The sequence below is a fragment of the Dendrobates tinctorius genome, unplaced genomic scaffold, assembly GCF_039654945.1.
Source record: "Dendrobates tinctorius isolate UK_male_01 unplaced genomic scaffold, ASM3965494v1 ptg000012l, whole genome shotgun sequence".
Lineage (NCBI taxonomy): Eukaryota > Metazoa > Chordata > Amphibia > Anura > Dendrobatidae > Dendrobates > Dendrobates tinctorius.
This window is the reverse complement of record NW_027361680.1, coordinates 11,155,524-11,170,846: the sequence shown is the minus strand read 5'-3', so window position 1 is coordinate 11,170,846 and position 15,323 is coordinate 11,155,524. Positions and strand designations below refer to the sequence as shown.

The 15,323-nt window shown below is 38.3% G+C and overlaps 1 protein-coding gene across 2 annotated transcripts in view; it reads left to right on the top strand.

Annotated features, from left to right (window-relative positions):
• MYH9 (myosin heavy chain 9) overlaps positions 1–15,323 on the top strand; it is a 247,741-nt gene that overhangs the window by 59,395 nt on the left and 173,023 nt on the right. For both annotated transcript variants that reach the window (XM_073557995.1, XM_073557996.1), the window contains exons 4-5: positions 11,822–11,849; positions 12,398–12,491. In XM_073557995.1, the coding sequence (XP_073414096.1) occupies positions 11,822–11,849; positions 12,398–12,491 (122 nt within the window). The remainder of the gene's footprint in view (positions 1–11,821; positions 11,850–12,397; positions 12,492–15,323) is intronic.

The window sequence follows — 15,323 nt, the reverse complement described above, 5'->3', positions numbered from 1 at the left end:
AGAGGAGTGACATCGCACATATCAGCAGACTCAGCCCATATTTACTGCAGGGCAGTAATGTAAGTTGTACACTAGGTTTTTGTCAAATTTCAGTTGCCCCTAGTGTTTCAAAGTGGAAATGCTAAATCTTTTAAAGAATTTATTTTCATATTTTACTAAATTATAAACAAATATATTTAAGAAAATGTAAACATTAATTATTTACATTTTTTTCAATTGCTGGAAAAACAATTTTTGATGGCACCTTCCCTTTTAATGTTATAAAATTCTGTGATGCACATGTGGGTTCAAAATACTTGCTATACCCCCAGATAAAATCCTTGATAGGTTTAGTTTCCAAAATGGGGTCACTTGTGAGGGTTTTCTGCTGTCGGGCCCTGCAAATACAACATGGTGCCCAAAATCTTTCAGCCACTTGTGCTCCCATATTCAAATGATGCTGCTTTGTTTCTGGGCCCTGCCGTCTGTCCAAACAAAGGTTTCTGGCCACTTCTGGAGTTTCCATTATATAGGCCGCTCGATGTCCATTCAACACCATATCTCTGTCACGCACACCTCTGGCACTCCTGAGTTCAGGTGATTTAATGACCATAACATTTTAAAACAAAGTAACAAATTTCTCAACTGCCAAAAAGCCTTCAGTTTTCATGATGTAACTATTAATAAACATTAAAATTAGCAATAAAACCTTAAGGGTACGCTTCCACGTTCAGGGAGCTGCAGCACTTTGGACATAGCACATGCCCTCTCCGACCAATGCACTGCCCCCTTTTTTTTGTACGCTCGGTGATTCTGCATTTATTCATTGAACACATGCAAATCACCACATCCTATACATTAGACTGTTATCTTGCGGAGACAGTGTCTCTGCAAGACAGACATGCTGCGGTCTATAAAGACTCGCCGCTTGTGCGTATAAGTGGGTCTTCCACCTGTGTCTTTGCACGCATAGTGGAGATGGGATTTCATAAAATCCCATCCACTATGCTGTGACATCTGGCCGCTGCGGATTGGACGCTGCGACTGTACGCAGCGTCCAATGCGCAGCAAATGCTGAACGTGGAAACGTAACCTAATGGTAATGTACTTAGATTTTACTTTATTATTCACTCCAGAGGTTGGTTACATGTTCAGCAGAAGAAACCGTTACTTAGAGAAGCAAGGCTGGCCAATCATCCATTGACGCTTTAGAGTTACCACATAGTGACACTGGTCAGATGTGTGGGGGAAAAAAAAAAAAAAACTTGGCCTGGTCACGGAGGGGGTTAAGTCTAAATTGGCTGTAAGAAGGCACAGGTGACCAAATCACTCTCATTTAAAGAAATCTTTACCCTATAGTCAATTTCTCAGATTGGATAGAATCGACAATGTTCCTTGCAACGTTCTGCATCAATCTCAGGACCTCTATAATAGATTTTTAGATAGAGGGTGCCCTAAAATAGTTTTGGATAGGGCATTGGATAGATTAAGATCCTCTAATTTTTACCTTCTGATGTTTATCCCCCTACCACCTTGAACACACAAAATAGAATATCAGAAAACAAAAAGGATACTAAAGGTAAAAAAAATTTAATTTGGCCCCATGGATAACCAAACTCGAACGGTTAGGTTGGTTTCACACTTGCGTTCTGTAGCGCTGCGGATGGCAGCCTACTTCCTCCTTTCCTCCTCAGTTAAGCCCCGCAAACTGCCACACCTCTTCCTTCAGCTCCGCCTACATTTGCATGCATCCTGCATACCTATTAACATTGGGTACGCAGGCCATGTGGATGTACGCGCATGCGTTGTTATGACATGCACGCCGACTGCAACATGTTGCGATCGGCGCAGCGTCAAAACGACGCATGCAGATGCGTCGGCATGCAGCCGCATGGCCTGCGTACCCAATGTTAAAAATATATCAAAAGATAGGGTAGGGGAAAAGGAAAGTCGGCTCACCACAGCATGCTCGTCTGTAATAGTGGAAGTCCTCTGCACAGAGCCGCCCCAGTCCAGGCCGTCGCCAATCAGCAGAACAAAAGGGGAGAGATGTGCTCCAGAGATGAAACAATCCACTGATGTATTAAACAGGTGTTTTTTTTGTTTTTTTTTTTTATTTGCTTCTTAAAAACATGAAAAAACAATGGGTAACACAAGAGGCAGAAATATCAACTATGGTCATATTTCTGCCTCTTGTGTTACCCACATTTTTTTCATGTTTTAAGAAGCAAATAAAAAAACTTTTTAATACATCAGTGGATTGTTTCATCGCTGGAGCACATCTCTCCCTTTTTTTTTTTTTTTTTTTTTTTTTTTTTCCTGCTGAATGTTAAAAATAGGTACGCAGGCCGCATGCAGACGTAGGCGGAGCTGAAGGAAGAGGTGCTGCAGTGGGCGGGGCTTAAGAAGGAAGTAGGCTGCCATCCGCAGCGCTACACAACACAAGTGTGAAACCAGCCTTATTAATAAAAACTGGCACTTGTTGGATAGAGAATCGGATATTTCACATATAGTGACAAGGGGTCCATTAGTAACATATAGGAGGACAAAAAAATCTTAGATCTATTAGTACAGTATCGGATTAGGTCTGAACAAAATAATTGGTTAATAAAGTTGCCAACTGGTATGCTCTTAAATGTGGCCATTGTTCCTTGTTCTTTCCACCTAACGGCTAAACAATTAAATCTAGGGGGCGTTTTGCATACAGTAAGATTTTATTTCTTGCCGCACAAGTTATGTTGTGTTTATTTTTTGTCCCTGTGGACTTCATTATCCGCCCACTTTGCATTAGTTTTAGTGAGCATTTTAACTCCGTTAATTCCGGTAAGGGGGTTCCTAGGTTGATTAACCCCTTCACCCCCAAGGGTGGTTTGCACATTCATGACCGGGCTAATTTTTACAATTCTGACCACTGTACCTTTATGAGGTCATAACTCTGGAACGCTTCCATGGATCCCGGTGATTCTGCCATTGTTTTCTCGTGACATATTGTACTTCATGTTAGTGGAAAAATTTCATTCAAATAACTTGCGTTTATTTGTGAGAAAAATGGAAATTTGGCAAAAATTTCGCAATTTTCCATCTTTGAATTTTTATGCCCTTAAATCACAGATATGGCACCCAAAAAACTTGATAAGTAACATGTTTACTTTACATCAGCACAATTTTGGAACCAACATTTTTTTTTTTTTTGTTAGGAAGTTATAAGGGTTAAAAGTTGACCAGCGATTTCTCATTTTTACAACACCATTTTATTTTTACGGACCACATCACATTTGAAGCCACTTTGAGGGGTCTATGATAGAAAATACCCAAAAGTGACACCATTCTAAAAACTGCACCCCTTAAGGTGCTCAAAACCACATTCAAGAAGTTTATTAACCCTTTAGGTGCGTCACAGGAATTTTTTTGAATATTTAAAAAAAAAATGAACATCTAACTTTTTTTCACAAAAGTACTTCAGGTTCAATTTTTTTTATTTTACCAAGGGTAACAGGAGAAATTGACTGCAAAAGTTATTGTGCAATTTGTCCTGAGTACGCTGATACCTGATATGTGGGGGGGGACGACTGTTTCGGCGCATGGCAGAGCTCAGAATGGAAGGAGCGCCGTTTGACTTTTTCAATGCAAAATTGTCTGGAATTCAGATCGGACACCATGTCACGTTTGGAGAGTCCCTGATGTACCTAAACAGTGGAAACCCCCCACAAATGACCCCATTTTGAAAACTAGACCCCCTAAGGAACTTATCTAGATGGGAGGTGAGCACTTTGAACCCCCAAGGGCTTCACAGAAGTTTATAACGCTCGGACGTGAAAATAAAAAAAATAATTTTTTTCCACAAAAATGATATTTTTGCCCCCAATTTTTTATTTTCCTAAGGGTAACAGGAGAAATTGGACCCCAAAAATTGTTTTGCAATTTTGTCCTGAGTAGGCTGATACCCTACATGTGGGGGTAAAACACTGTTTGGGCGCATGGCAGAGCTTGGAAGGGAAGGAGCACCATTTGACTTTTTCAACTCAGAATTGGCTGGAATTTAAATCAGACGCCATGTTGCATTTGGTGAGCCCCTGATGTGCACAAACAGTGGAAACCCCCAATTCTAACTCCAACCCGAACCCCAACACACCCCTAACCCTAATCTCAGCCCTAGCCCTGAAATAAATACTTTTTTTTTTTTATTTTATTATTTTTCCCTAACTAAGGGGGTGATAACGGGGGGTTTGATTTATTTATGGCGGGTATTGTTTGGCGGCTGTCGCACGCTAAAAGACGCTTTTTATTGTAAAAATAGTTTTTGCATCACCACATATTGAGAGCTATAATTTTTCCGTACTTTGATCCACCGAGTCATGTGAGGTCTTATTTTTTGCGGGACGAGTTGACGTTTTTATGGGTACCATTTTCGGGCACGTGACATTTTTTGATCACTTTTTATTCCGATTTTTGGGACACTGAACAAAAACCAGGTTTCATGAATTTCTTACACCGTTCCGCGTGCGGTAAAATTGATAAAGCGGTTTTATTCTTTGGGTCAGTACGGTTACAGCGATACCTCATTTAGGTCGTTTTTTTTATGTTTTGTCGGTTTTATGCAATGAAAACTATTTTATATAAAAAATAATTATTTTTGCATCGCTTTATTCTGCGAGCTATAATTTTTTTTTTTATTTTTTCGCTGATGCTGTCTGGCGGCTCCTTTTTTTGCGGGTTAAGATGATGTTTTCAGCGGTACCATGGATATTTATATGCGTCTTTTTGATCGCGCGTTATTACACTTTTTTTGTTTGGCGGTATGATAATAAATCATTATTTTTTGCTTAGTTTTTTATTTTTATTTTTTAAGGGGTTCGCTAAAGGGGTTAACTAATGGGACAGTTTTATATGGCGGGTCGTTACGGACGCGGCGATACCTAATGTGTACTTTTATTATATATATATATATATATATATATATATATATATATATATATATATATATATATATATATATATATATATATATATATATATATATAAATTTTTTTTTTTTTTTTTTATTTCAAAAAATGGATTTATTTGGGGGAATATTTTATTTTTTTGTAATTTATTTGGCTTTTTTTTTTTTTTTTTTTTTTTTTTTCCCCAAAATTATTTTAACACTTTATTTTTATTTTTTTTTACTTTATTAAATAGTCCCAGGTGGGACATCACTGTTCTATGACAGATGGCTGATCTGTCACATCACAGATCACTGTGACAGATCAGCGATCTGTCACAGGCAGTGCACAAGGCTTCCTCATGCCTGCGCTTTGCAGGCACTGAGGAAGCCAGCTTCCTGCAGGCCCCCGTCGCCATCTTGGATTCGGGGGCCTGCAGGAAAGGAGCCGCCGGCAGCAGCGCTGCACATTGCGCTGCCGTGGGGGGCTCAGGGAAGCACGGAGGGAGCCCCCTCCCTGCCGATGCTTCCCTTTAAACCCCGGTACACCGCGATCAAACGTGTCGGGGGCGGTCCGTGACCGCCCCTTACATATTGTGCCGGGTGTCAGCTGTGATAATCAGCTGACACCCAGCCGCGATCAGCGGCGCTCACCACGTGGGCACCGCTGATCGCGGTAGACTTACTATCCCGTCCATGGGCATAGGGGCCCCCGGGTCCCATGGACGGGATAGTACGTCGGATGTCAGGAAGGGGTTAAACATATTAGAGAAGCCCATGCTAGCAACCCAGAGGTACAGCGATTTGCAGGAATTGAGAAGGTGACATTACCTGCACAGGTTGGAGATCGCTATAAATTATTGAGGGTGCATCAGGATTCAATGAAAAAGTAGACATGTCAGTTTTTTTGAAATATAAAATGTGTGTTCTGTTTCATCTGTATTTTTGGAAATTTGTTTTTAAAAATCTGTATATACATTGTATATTTGTTGGTCACTTATTTTTATCCACATGGAGAAGAAAGTTCGTTCGGCACACTGGCATAAATGAAGAAAAAACTTTATTAGGCTAATATGCCATATTAAAATGCAAAAAACACCTGATGTGTTTCTGGTACACAAAGGCACCCTTAAGGCTATGTGCTCACGTAGTTTTTTTGGTGTGCGGATTTTGGAGAGAAAACCGCAGGTAAATCCGCAGGACAAAAGTCCTGCGGTTTATCTGCGGTTTTGCCCTGCAGTTTTACACCTCATAATGGATGAGGTGTAAAACTGCAGTGTTTCTGCACCAAACAATTGACATGCTGCGGATTGTAAACCGCAGCAAAACCGTGCGGAAAAATCCACAGCATGTGCACAGCTTTTTTTAATTTCCATAGGAAATAAAGGTACTGTACAACGCAGCAGAATCTGCTGCGGACCCGCAGCTGCAGAAACGCTGCGGAACCGCAGCAGAATCCGCACCGTGTGCACATACCCTAAGTCATAGGTAAATAAAAACTATATGCATAGAAAAATATATACAGGTTACAAACCATTCACAAAGCTTGCAATTAATTACAAAAAGTGGCAACACATGAAAGGAAGAGTGAGCGGTTCCTTGCAATGATACAGAACACTCCAGGACTGAAGTTCCCAAGGAGAAAAAAAAAAGATTAAATCAATCATACAGTCAAACATATAACTAGTCGATATTAGACAGATCATACTTGAATTTTATACAACTGGAGAATTTAATTGTACATAGAGAAAAAAAAATTACTATAATATATAAATGGATATATCTAAAAGTAATTAAATAACTCAAATGATCTTCCAATGGAAAATGGATTTTCTGCGCAGAAATAAATGATTCCATGCGAAGGGTGTAAATGAGTGCCTACGGACAATATATAGAATTAGTCAGAATCGAAAGGAATTTTTTACACCTCAAAAATAATTTTATAGATGTGCAGGAATGAGTGGTTCCATGCAAAAGGTGTGAATAAGTACCTACAAACAATATATGGAATTAATAACAATCAGATGGAGTTTTTTGCACATGAAATAAAATATTTCATGCAAAGAGTGTGAATGAGTGCTTGCGAACAATATATAGAATTAGTCACAATAAAAAAAGTTTTTTTGGACTTAAAAAAAATAATTTATAGATGCGCAGGAATAAAAGGTTCCATGGAAGAGGTGTGAATGAGTGCCTACAAACAGTATATAAACTTGGTGACAATCAAATGGAATTTTTAGCACCTAAAAAATAAATTGGACACATAGCAATCAATGGTGGAACTATTGAAGAATGCTTGATAAACATATGAATAAAATAGGAGCTATGAGATAAATTCTATGCTTTCCTACTATAACTATAACTTTGTTCCCAGTAAAAAAAAATGTGACCTTTTCCAGACAATCAAAGACGTGAACAAGTTTACCAGACTCCTTACAGTGAAAAGACATTTTTTCCAGAATGATTCCAGTGACAACATGATTGACAACTCTGATCCTGTTAACTTCCATGATGAATTATTTGTTTCGCTTTCCTTCAGAGAGCAATTTGCATTAACCACTCTTTCTTCCTTACAGGATCCACCTGATGATCCAGATCTCATACATGACAGATGTTCATGTTGTGCCACACATTTCTTTATACTAACCATTGCACTCGAGAGTACCCAGCTTGGACCTTTTTCAATCCTTGGTGGAGAGAGATTTACGAGAATTGGACAAGAGCATTAAATCCACTGATTTTTTTTTTTTTTTTTCATAATTTGAGCATCACTCAATCTCAAGCCATCAAGGATTTGCAGGATAACCCAAATTTATTAATCAAACAATCTGATAAAGGCGGCTGCACAGTCATTTTAGACACCTGATTTATATATTCATTCTGTTCTCAGTGTGCTAATTGACACCTGCACATATTCTACATTGAGCCATGATCCTTCCTCCACTTTCAAGTGTGAATTAACTAACTTGGTACAGGATGGTCTAAAAATGAACATATTTTGTTCAAAAATAGCTAAATGGTTGTTACCTGACCATCCAGTAATTCCTATTTTCCATAGGTTACCCAAAATCCACAAAAATCAATTCCCTCCTCCAATTCCCTCCTCCACTCCGTCCTATCATTTCTATCTAGTATTGGTTCACTAAACGAAAATTTAAGTGTTTGGGTAGATAAATTTTTGCAACCGTTAACCCTTCGCATTCTAGGGTATTTGAAAAATTCTGCATCTGTGATTCATGCGTTTGATAATTTTATTTGGCAGAAAAATTTCAGCTTTTTCACTTGTGATGTAACCAACTTATACTCCTCGATTCCTCATTCTCTTGCTCTACAGGCTTTATTGCACCATATGGATAATTATAGTAATTATTCGGGTGAACTAAAATCTTTGATTATCAGATCGTCTGCATATCTGAGTCACAATTATTTTACGTTTAATAAATCATTTTTTCTTCAAATTTTGGGTGCCCCTATGGGGTTAAATTTCTCACCTTTAGCCATATATGTGGCTTGGTGGGAAGAGCAATTTCTTTTTTATGATCTTAACCCATTCTTTGACAATTTTTTTGGTTCTGTAGATATGTGGACGATCTGATGTTCGTTTGGAAGGGTAATTCCACAGACTTGTCCCTTTTTCATTCTTATCTCAATTCTAACAATCTAAATTTAATATTCACTATTAGTGGTACAGGGAATCGAGTTTCCTTTTTGGATTTATTGCTCACAGGTGATTCTATCAATGGCAAAGTTTACACTACCATTTTTAGAAAGGAAACTGCAGGTAATTCCCTTTTACTTATTTCTTCATGTCATCCCCAACATACCATCCAGTCCATCCCTTATGGGGAATTCAATATGGCAAAACGTTTATGTTCAGACAATGCCTTGTTTTTACAAGAAAGTAAAGTCATAAAAAACGTCTTTTTGATCGAGGTTACAATAATCAAATTGTCAGCAATGCATTCCACAAAGTGATGAACAAACCAAGATTTACCAGTTTAAAGGAAAAATCCTCAGCTTGTGCTGATCATATGGTGACTTTTTCAATGCCATTCAGCCCCCAATTCAATCATATTAAAGAAATTGTGAAAAAATATCTGCCCGTCACAAACCAAGACACTAAATTAAGACAAATCATACAATCTGGCTGCCGTTTTGTTGCCCGAAGGGGAACCAGTTTGGCGAATTATCTTTCTCAGTCTTAAAATCACCAGAAAAAAATTCGTACTTGGATTTTACAAATGCGCTGGTTCCAGGTGCAATGTTTGCACATATGCAATAGACAAATCCAAATTATTTTTTCATATCAAGGTTTTTCTCAACAAATTACATCTTTTATCAATTGTGACAGCCAGTTTGTCGTTTATTGCATTTGTTGCACAGAGTGTAAGATTCAGTATATCGGCTGTACTATACGCAAACTAAAAAAAAGAATAGCTGAACATATCAGAAATATAGAACAAAAAAAGCTTCCTATTCCGGAGCGGTAAAACACTTCGTTCATGCTCATCATAGCAATATGGATTGATTTGCCTTCTATGGTCTAGAAAAGGTTAAAACTCCTGCACGAGGTGGTGATAGACACAAGCTATTAAATATACGTGAAGCTTTTTGGATATTAAAATTAGACACTAAATCTCCAAACGGTATGCATTTTAGGAACGATTTGTTCTATATTAATGAAATTTATGTACTTATTTTTTTCTAGCAAAAATAATTTTAGTGATCCGCATTTAGTTTATTTTGCGCATTTATTTTGTTATAGTAGGAAAGCATAGAATTTATCTCATAGCTCCTATTTTATTCATGTTTATCAAGCATTCTGCAATAGTTCCACGCTATGTCTATAATTTATTTTTTATGTGCTAAAAATTCCATTTGATTGTCACCAAGTTTATATACTGTTTGTAGGCACTCATTCACATCTCTTGCATGGAACGTTTTATTCCTGCGTATCTATAAATTAAGTTCAAAAAAACTTTTTTTTTTTTATTGTGACTAATTCTATATATTCGCAAGCCACTCATTCACACTCTTTGCATGAAATATTTTATTTCATGTGCAAAAAAAAAAACTCCATCTGATATTCCATATATTGTTTGTAGGTACTTATTCACACCTTTTGCATGGAACCACTCATTCCTGCGCATCTATAAATTATTTTTGAGGTGTAAAAAATTACTTTGGATTCTGACTAATTCTATATATTGTCCGTAGGCACTCATTTACACCCTTCGCATGGAATCCTTTATTTCTGCGCAGAAAATCCATTTTCCATTGGAAGATCATTTTGGAGTTATTTAATTACTTTTAGATATATCCATTTATATTATTGTAATTTCTTTTTTTTTTTTTCTCACTATGTACAATTAAATTCTCCAGTTGTATAAAATTCAAGTATGATCTGTCTAATATCGACTAATTATATGTTTGACTGTATGATTGATTTTAATCTTTTTTTTTTTTTTTTTTTTCCCCCCCCCTCCTTGAACTTCAGTCCTGGAGTGATCTGTATCATTGCAAGGAACCGCTCACTCTTCCATTCATGTGTTGCCACTTTTTGTAATTAATTGCAAGCTTTGTGATTGGTTTGTAACCTGTATATATTTTTCTATGCATATTGTTTTTATTTACCTATGACTAAGGGTGCCTTTGTGCACCAGAAACGCGTCAGGTGTTTTTTTGCATTTTAATATGGCATATTGGCCTAATAAAGTTGTGTTTTTTTTTTTTTTTGTTTTTTTTTTTTTTCCATTTATGCCAGTGTGCCGAACGAACTTTCTTCTTCTTGTGGATATCCTCTGTGCTCACCAGCGAATTCGTGCGCCCACCTGTGGATTAATGAACTCTGCCTAAAGTGGTTTTCATTTCTCCTGCACTTATTTTTATGTATAGGTATTTTCACTTGTATATGAGGTCTGTCATTTCCTTAGCACCTAGGACCCGTAGAAGCGCATTCTTTTTTTTTTTTTTTTTTTTTTTTTTTTGTGCAAAACGGCTGTTTACCAGTGCTGGTCCTCTGGGGGCTCCCCGCTTTGTTTCTATGTAAACCGCAATAAAGGACATTGAATGGGACGGTGAGTGCCCTGCTTCTTGTACATTGGATTTCTAAATTGGCTGTCACTAAGGGGTTAAATGAGGTATGTGTGACAATAAACACCGCCTGAGTATTGCAATGGCCCACCAATGTGTAAAAAGTTAACTTTGCCTGAAATTGAAAGTGTGAAATTGGACAATTACTGCTCAACTCAGCCACTACCATGTGTGAAAGTAAACTGTGCCCTACCAACTCAATGTCCTGCCTTTTTGTTGGGTAAACGAACCAATTCAACACCCGCTTCCCCTGGTCTTACATTTGCAATTGTGAATTTTTTTCATGAACTCAAACTTTTTTTCTCGAGTAGTCATGTTTTGTCAGATATAAAAAAGAGAACTTTCAAATGAAATTTGATCAAATCGACTTTTTTTTTTTTTTCTAAGGCTATTTTATGGCTTCACCTACGTAATGCATTGGAGGCCTAACTCTTTGCAGTCATGCTTGTATGGTGAAAGCAAAGCTTAACTTTAGGATCCTGAAAAACGCAGCAAAAGCCAGCTGAACCTGCTTTATCTGGAGCTTTTTTACCTCCAACAGATCGGGTTTTCTTTGCAGAAAAAGCCACGTATGAACATGGCCTTAAGCAGATGCTTGCACCACTGTTGATTAAAAAAAAAAAACTGCTTGAATGCTCAGGTGGGTTTCATGTGCCAGAATAGCAGGGAGATGGCTGTTGGCCATACATGCATTCGACCAACAGTTGCCCTTCTAAAGAAAAATTTTTACAGAAACTTATGGTAGACTGTCAAACAAGCTGCATATTACTTCTAGTAACTGTGACCAATGATGTGCTTGTTTATAATTTTCCTTATTTGTCATCTTAGACAGAGAAGACCAGTCCATACTTTGCACGTAAGTGTTTGACTTATTTCCATTATAGATATAGAAGCACCAGTAAAAGCTGAAAACTTTGAAACACTTGGTTGATAATTGTGTTGTCTTGCGCTTTTATTGTAAATGAACCCTCCAACCACTATGATGTCTGGAAATGTTCAGCTCTCCTAAATCTTTTGCAATATGTATCCCTCAGATCTAACTTGGTATAAGTGTTTCATTTTAAGATATTATACTGGATTTGTTTTTATACGGCTTAATTTTATTCTATGCCACGTAAATTGCTACTCTGCCCAACTATGTTGTTCTAAGTGGAGGCATATAATCTTTAGTTACTACCCTGGTCACACGAAAGGGGAAATTACTCAGCAACTGAGGACCACTGTGTGCCGATTCCTGGGATGTGAGAACCCCCTGTAGAACGTCCCTGCCGTCTGACTCCAAGCTATACACATTTTGGTGTTCTATTCACATTTATAATGCTTTCTAGTGCAGACACTAACCGTACCTGACACTAACCTTTTTTTTTCTTTTAATTTGTGGCCACCCCCCCCACCCTATTTAAGAGGAGAGTCTGGTGCTGGCAAAACAGAAAACACAAAGAAAGTTATCCAATACCTGGCTTATGTCGCATCCTCTCATAAATCCAAGAAAGACCAGGTTAGTGGCTTTTTATTTATTTATTTATTTTTTTATTGAAGGGATAAAGTGAAATCTTACATGGGTGTGGAAGTGATTTCTCTTAGAAAGGTACGTATTGCCACATTTTAGTCTTCACAGCAAATGATGGCTGTGTGAGGATTTAATAACCTTGACGGATGGTGGCATCAAGGAACAGAGGAATGAAGTCTGATGAAGCTAAGTGGCATCTCCCCTATACATGCACAATCCAATGTGTCGAAGTTTACTTTAGATGAAAAATTAATTCCCTAACTGAATCGACAGGGTGCTCACCTTACAGGGTTGTGCCACCCTTGCACAACCACGGTGTGAACGTGAATGGTAGTTGGGAAGCGTGTCCTTGCAACCCAGAAGGGCACTGTACGTTGCTGTCAGCAACCTCCGGTCTCCTGGTCAGTCCATCTCTCACCGGCTTCCGAATGTGAAGTTGAGACCGATCCCAGCCGTAAGTCAACACCAAGGATCCTGGAGCTTCCCAGCAATCGCAGGTTCTCCACAAGCAACTGCCCTCCAAGCTGCTCCTGCCGCTGATCCTCAGAGGAAAATTCAATGTAAAGTAACAAAAAAAGCGGTCTATAGGAGCGCTAAAGGAGAGGCAGAAACCAGAAAAAGGGTAAAAAAAACTCAGCTTTAATTCTTCCTCCAATACCCACAGTGGGTATTGGAGGAAGAATCAAAGCTGAGTTTTTTTTTTTTACCCTTTTTCTGGTTTCTGCCTCTCCTTTAGCCCTCCTATAGACCGCTTTTTTTGTTGCTTCACATTGAAGTTTACTTTAGGTCTCCCATAGATAAGCTTACAATTAGTTGAGTACACTGCCCTGGTTTTGGGTAACTGCATCTGTATGTGATATACCAGCAAATGTAGGGGTGTGCTTGTAGCATTCAGACTGGAGTAACTTTTTTGCTGCATTTATACCCAATCCTGGTTTCTCCACGGCTTTGCTCAATTTGCATAAGTTCTGCGACTTCAAGTACTTCTGTTTTCTGACACTAATGCTTTAAAAAATAAAGCCATTGCTCTTAAAAAAAACAAACAAAAAAAAAAAAAAACTGCAAAATGATGACTTGCCTACTGCACTGCCTCTCTAGCACCACTTAATCACTCAGGTCTTTAACATCCTATTAGTATTTGACCACTGCACTCAATTTCTTAAGGTCAGCAGTCATTCATGAGTTTTGAAGCCTGTGAGGGTCACAGACGAGATGGAAGTAGTGGCACTGGTGTGAGTATTGTCAGAAAGTTGACATTAGTGATGTGCATGAGGTTAGTCAGAGAACTCACAAATGTGCAGCAGAAAAAAAGCCATGAGTTTATCAAAATGATAGCAAGCAGCCAAGTAAGTGTTAAGTCACTGGAATCTGGGTCTCTACCCCCCCTCCACATGAAGTGTCAAAAACCCCATTTAAACCTTATATCTTAATGAAAAAATAAAAACTAACTTTGGACACAGTATCAAATGTTCAGTCTAATGCATCGACTTTAAAGATTGCAATATCTGGTTTGGAACTGCAAGTTGAGGTCTAAAGACTTGTAAAATAAACAAACACAAAACAGTAAATTGTCAACATGTGCAACATGTCTCACATTGATTGCCATATATACAGTGATGGATTACCAATTAAACATGGGCTCCTCATCTTTTGTGGGCTCTGTGCAACGGATGACCATGTTGATTTAATATTGAAAGAAACTGGATCTGTCTGCCAGCCCACCTGACTGATGTTGGTGGCTAGTTGGAGTAACGAAGCTCTGTTGTGAGCAGCACATAGTTTCACTGTTGCTTGCTGTATCTTCTGTTTGCCTGGTATATTTGAGAGTTCACAAATAGAGGGGTGTCTGATCAGGCGTGGCACCTGTGATTTTCAGAACACTGGTTGACCTTGATTGCCTCTTCTGGGTTATGATGACAGTTGATTAACTTTTAATTGGTGTTTTTAAAATTTTTGGTAATCTTAAAGTATTAGCTAACCCAATTGTAATGAAATATGTATTTACAGTTAGACTAAAGTGTTACAGGAAATTAAGTATTTCCCCTCAGAACTTTTGCAATCAATGTTATACACGTGGATTGTAACAACACAAAAGAGAAACAAACTGGACATAATTTCACACAACCCCAAAATGGTCTTGAACAAAATTACTGCACCCTCCACTTAATATTTGGTTGCACATCTCTTGGAATAAATAAATGTAACCAATCACTTCCTATAACAGACTTTTTACAACTTTTTAACTGAGATTTTGGGCCACTCTTCCTTTGCAAACTGCTCAAAGTCTCTTATTGAAGGGTGCCTTCTCCCAACAGCAATTTTAAGGCTATGTACACATGCTGTGGTTCTGCTGCAGTTTTGACCGCAGCAGAACTGCAGCAGTTCTGCAGACAGTGTACAGCAGCATGTTATCCTGTGGGATTTACATTCTGATTTGTACATGCTGCGGATTTTTAACTGCGGAAAGGCTGCGGTTTTGAATCCACAGAAAGAATTGACATGTCACTACTTTTCTGCAGATTTTGCTGCGGTTTACCATCTCCTCCATTGTAGAGATGATAAACCGCAGGGAAAACCACAGCCCAATCCGCAGGTCATTTAACCTGCGATTTTACCTGCGGTTCCACAGATAAAAAAAAAAAAAAATCTGCAGACCAATCCGCAGCGTGTGCACTTAGCCTAAGATTTCTAAGATCTCTCCACAGGTGTTCAATGGGATTTAAATCTGGGCTCCTTGCTGGCCACTTAAAGAACCACCCAGAAATGGAATTAACCCCTTCACGACCTAGCCTATTTTGACCTTAAGGTTATGTGCACACG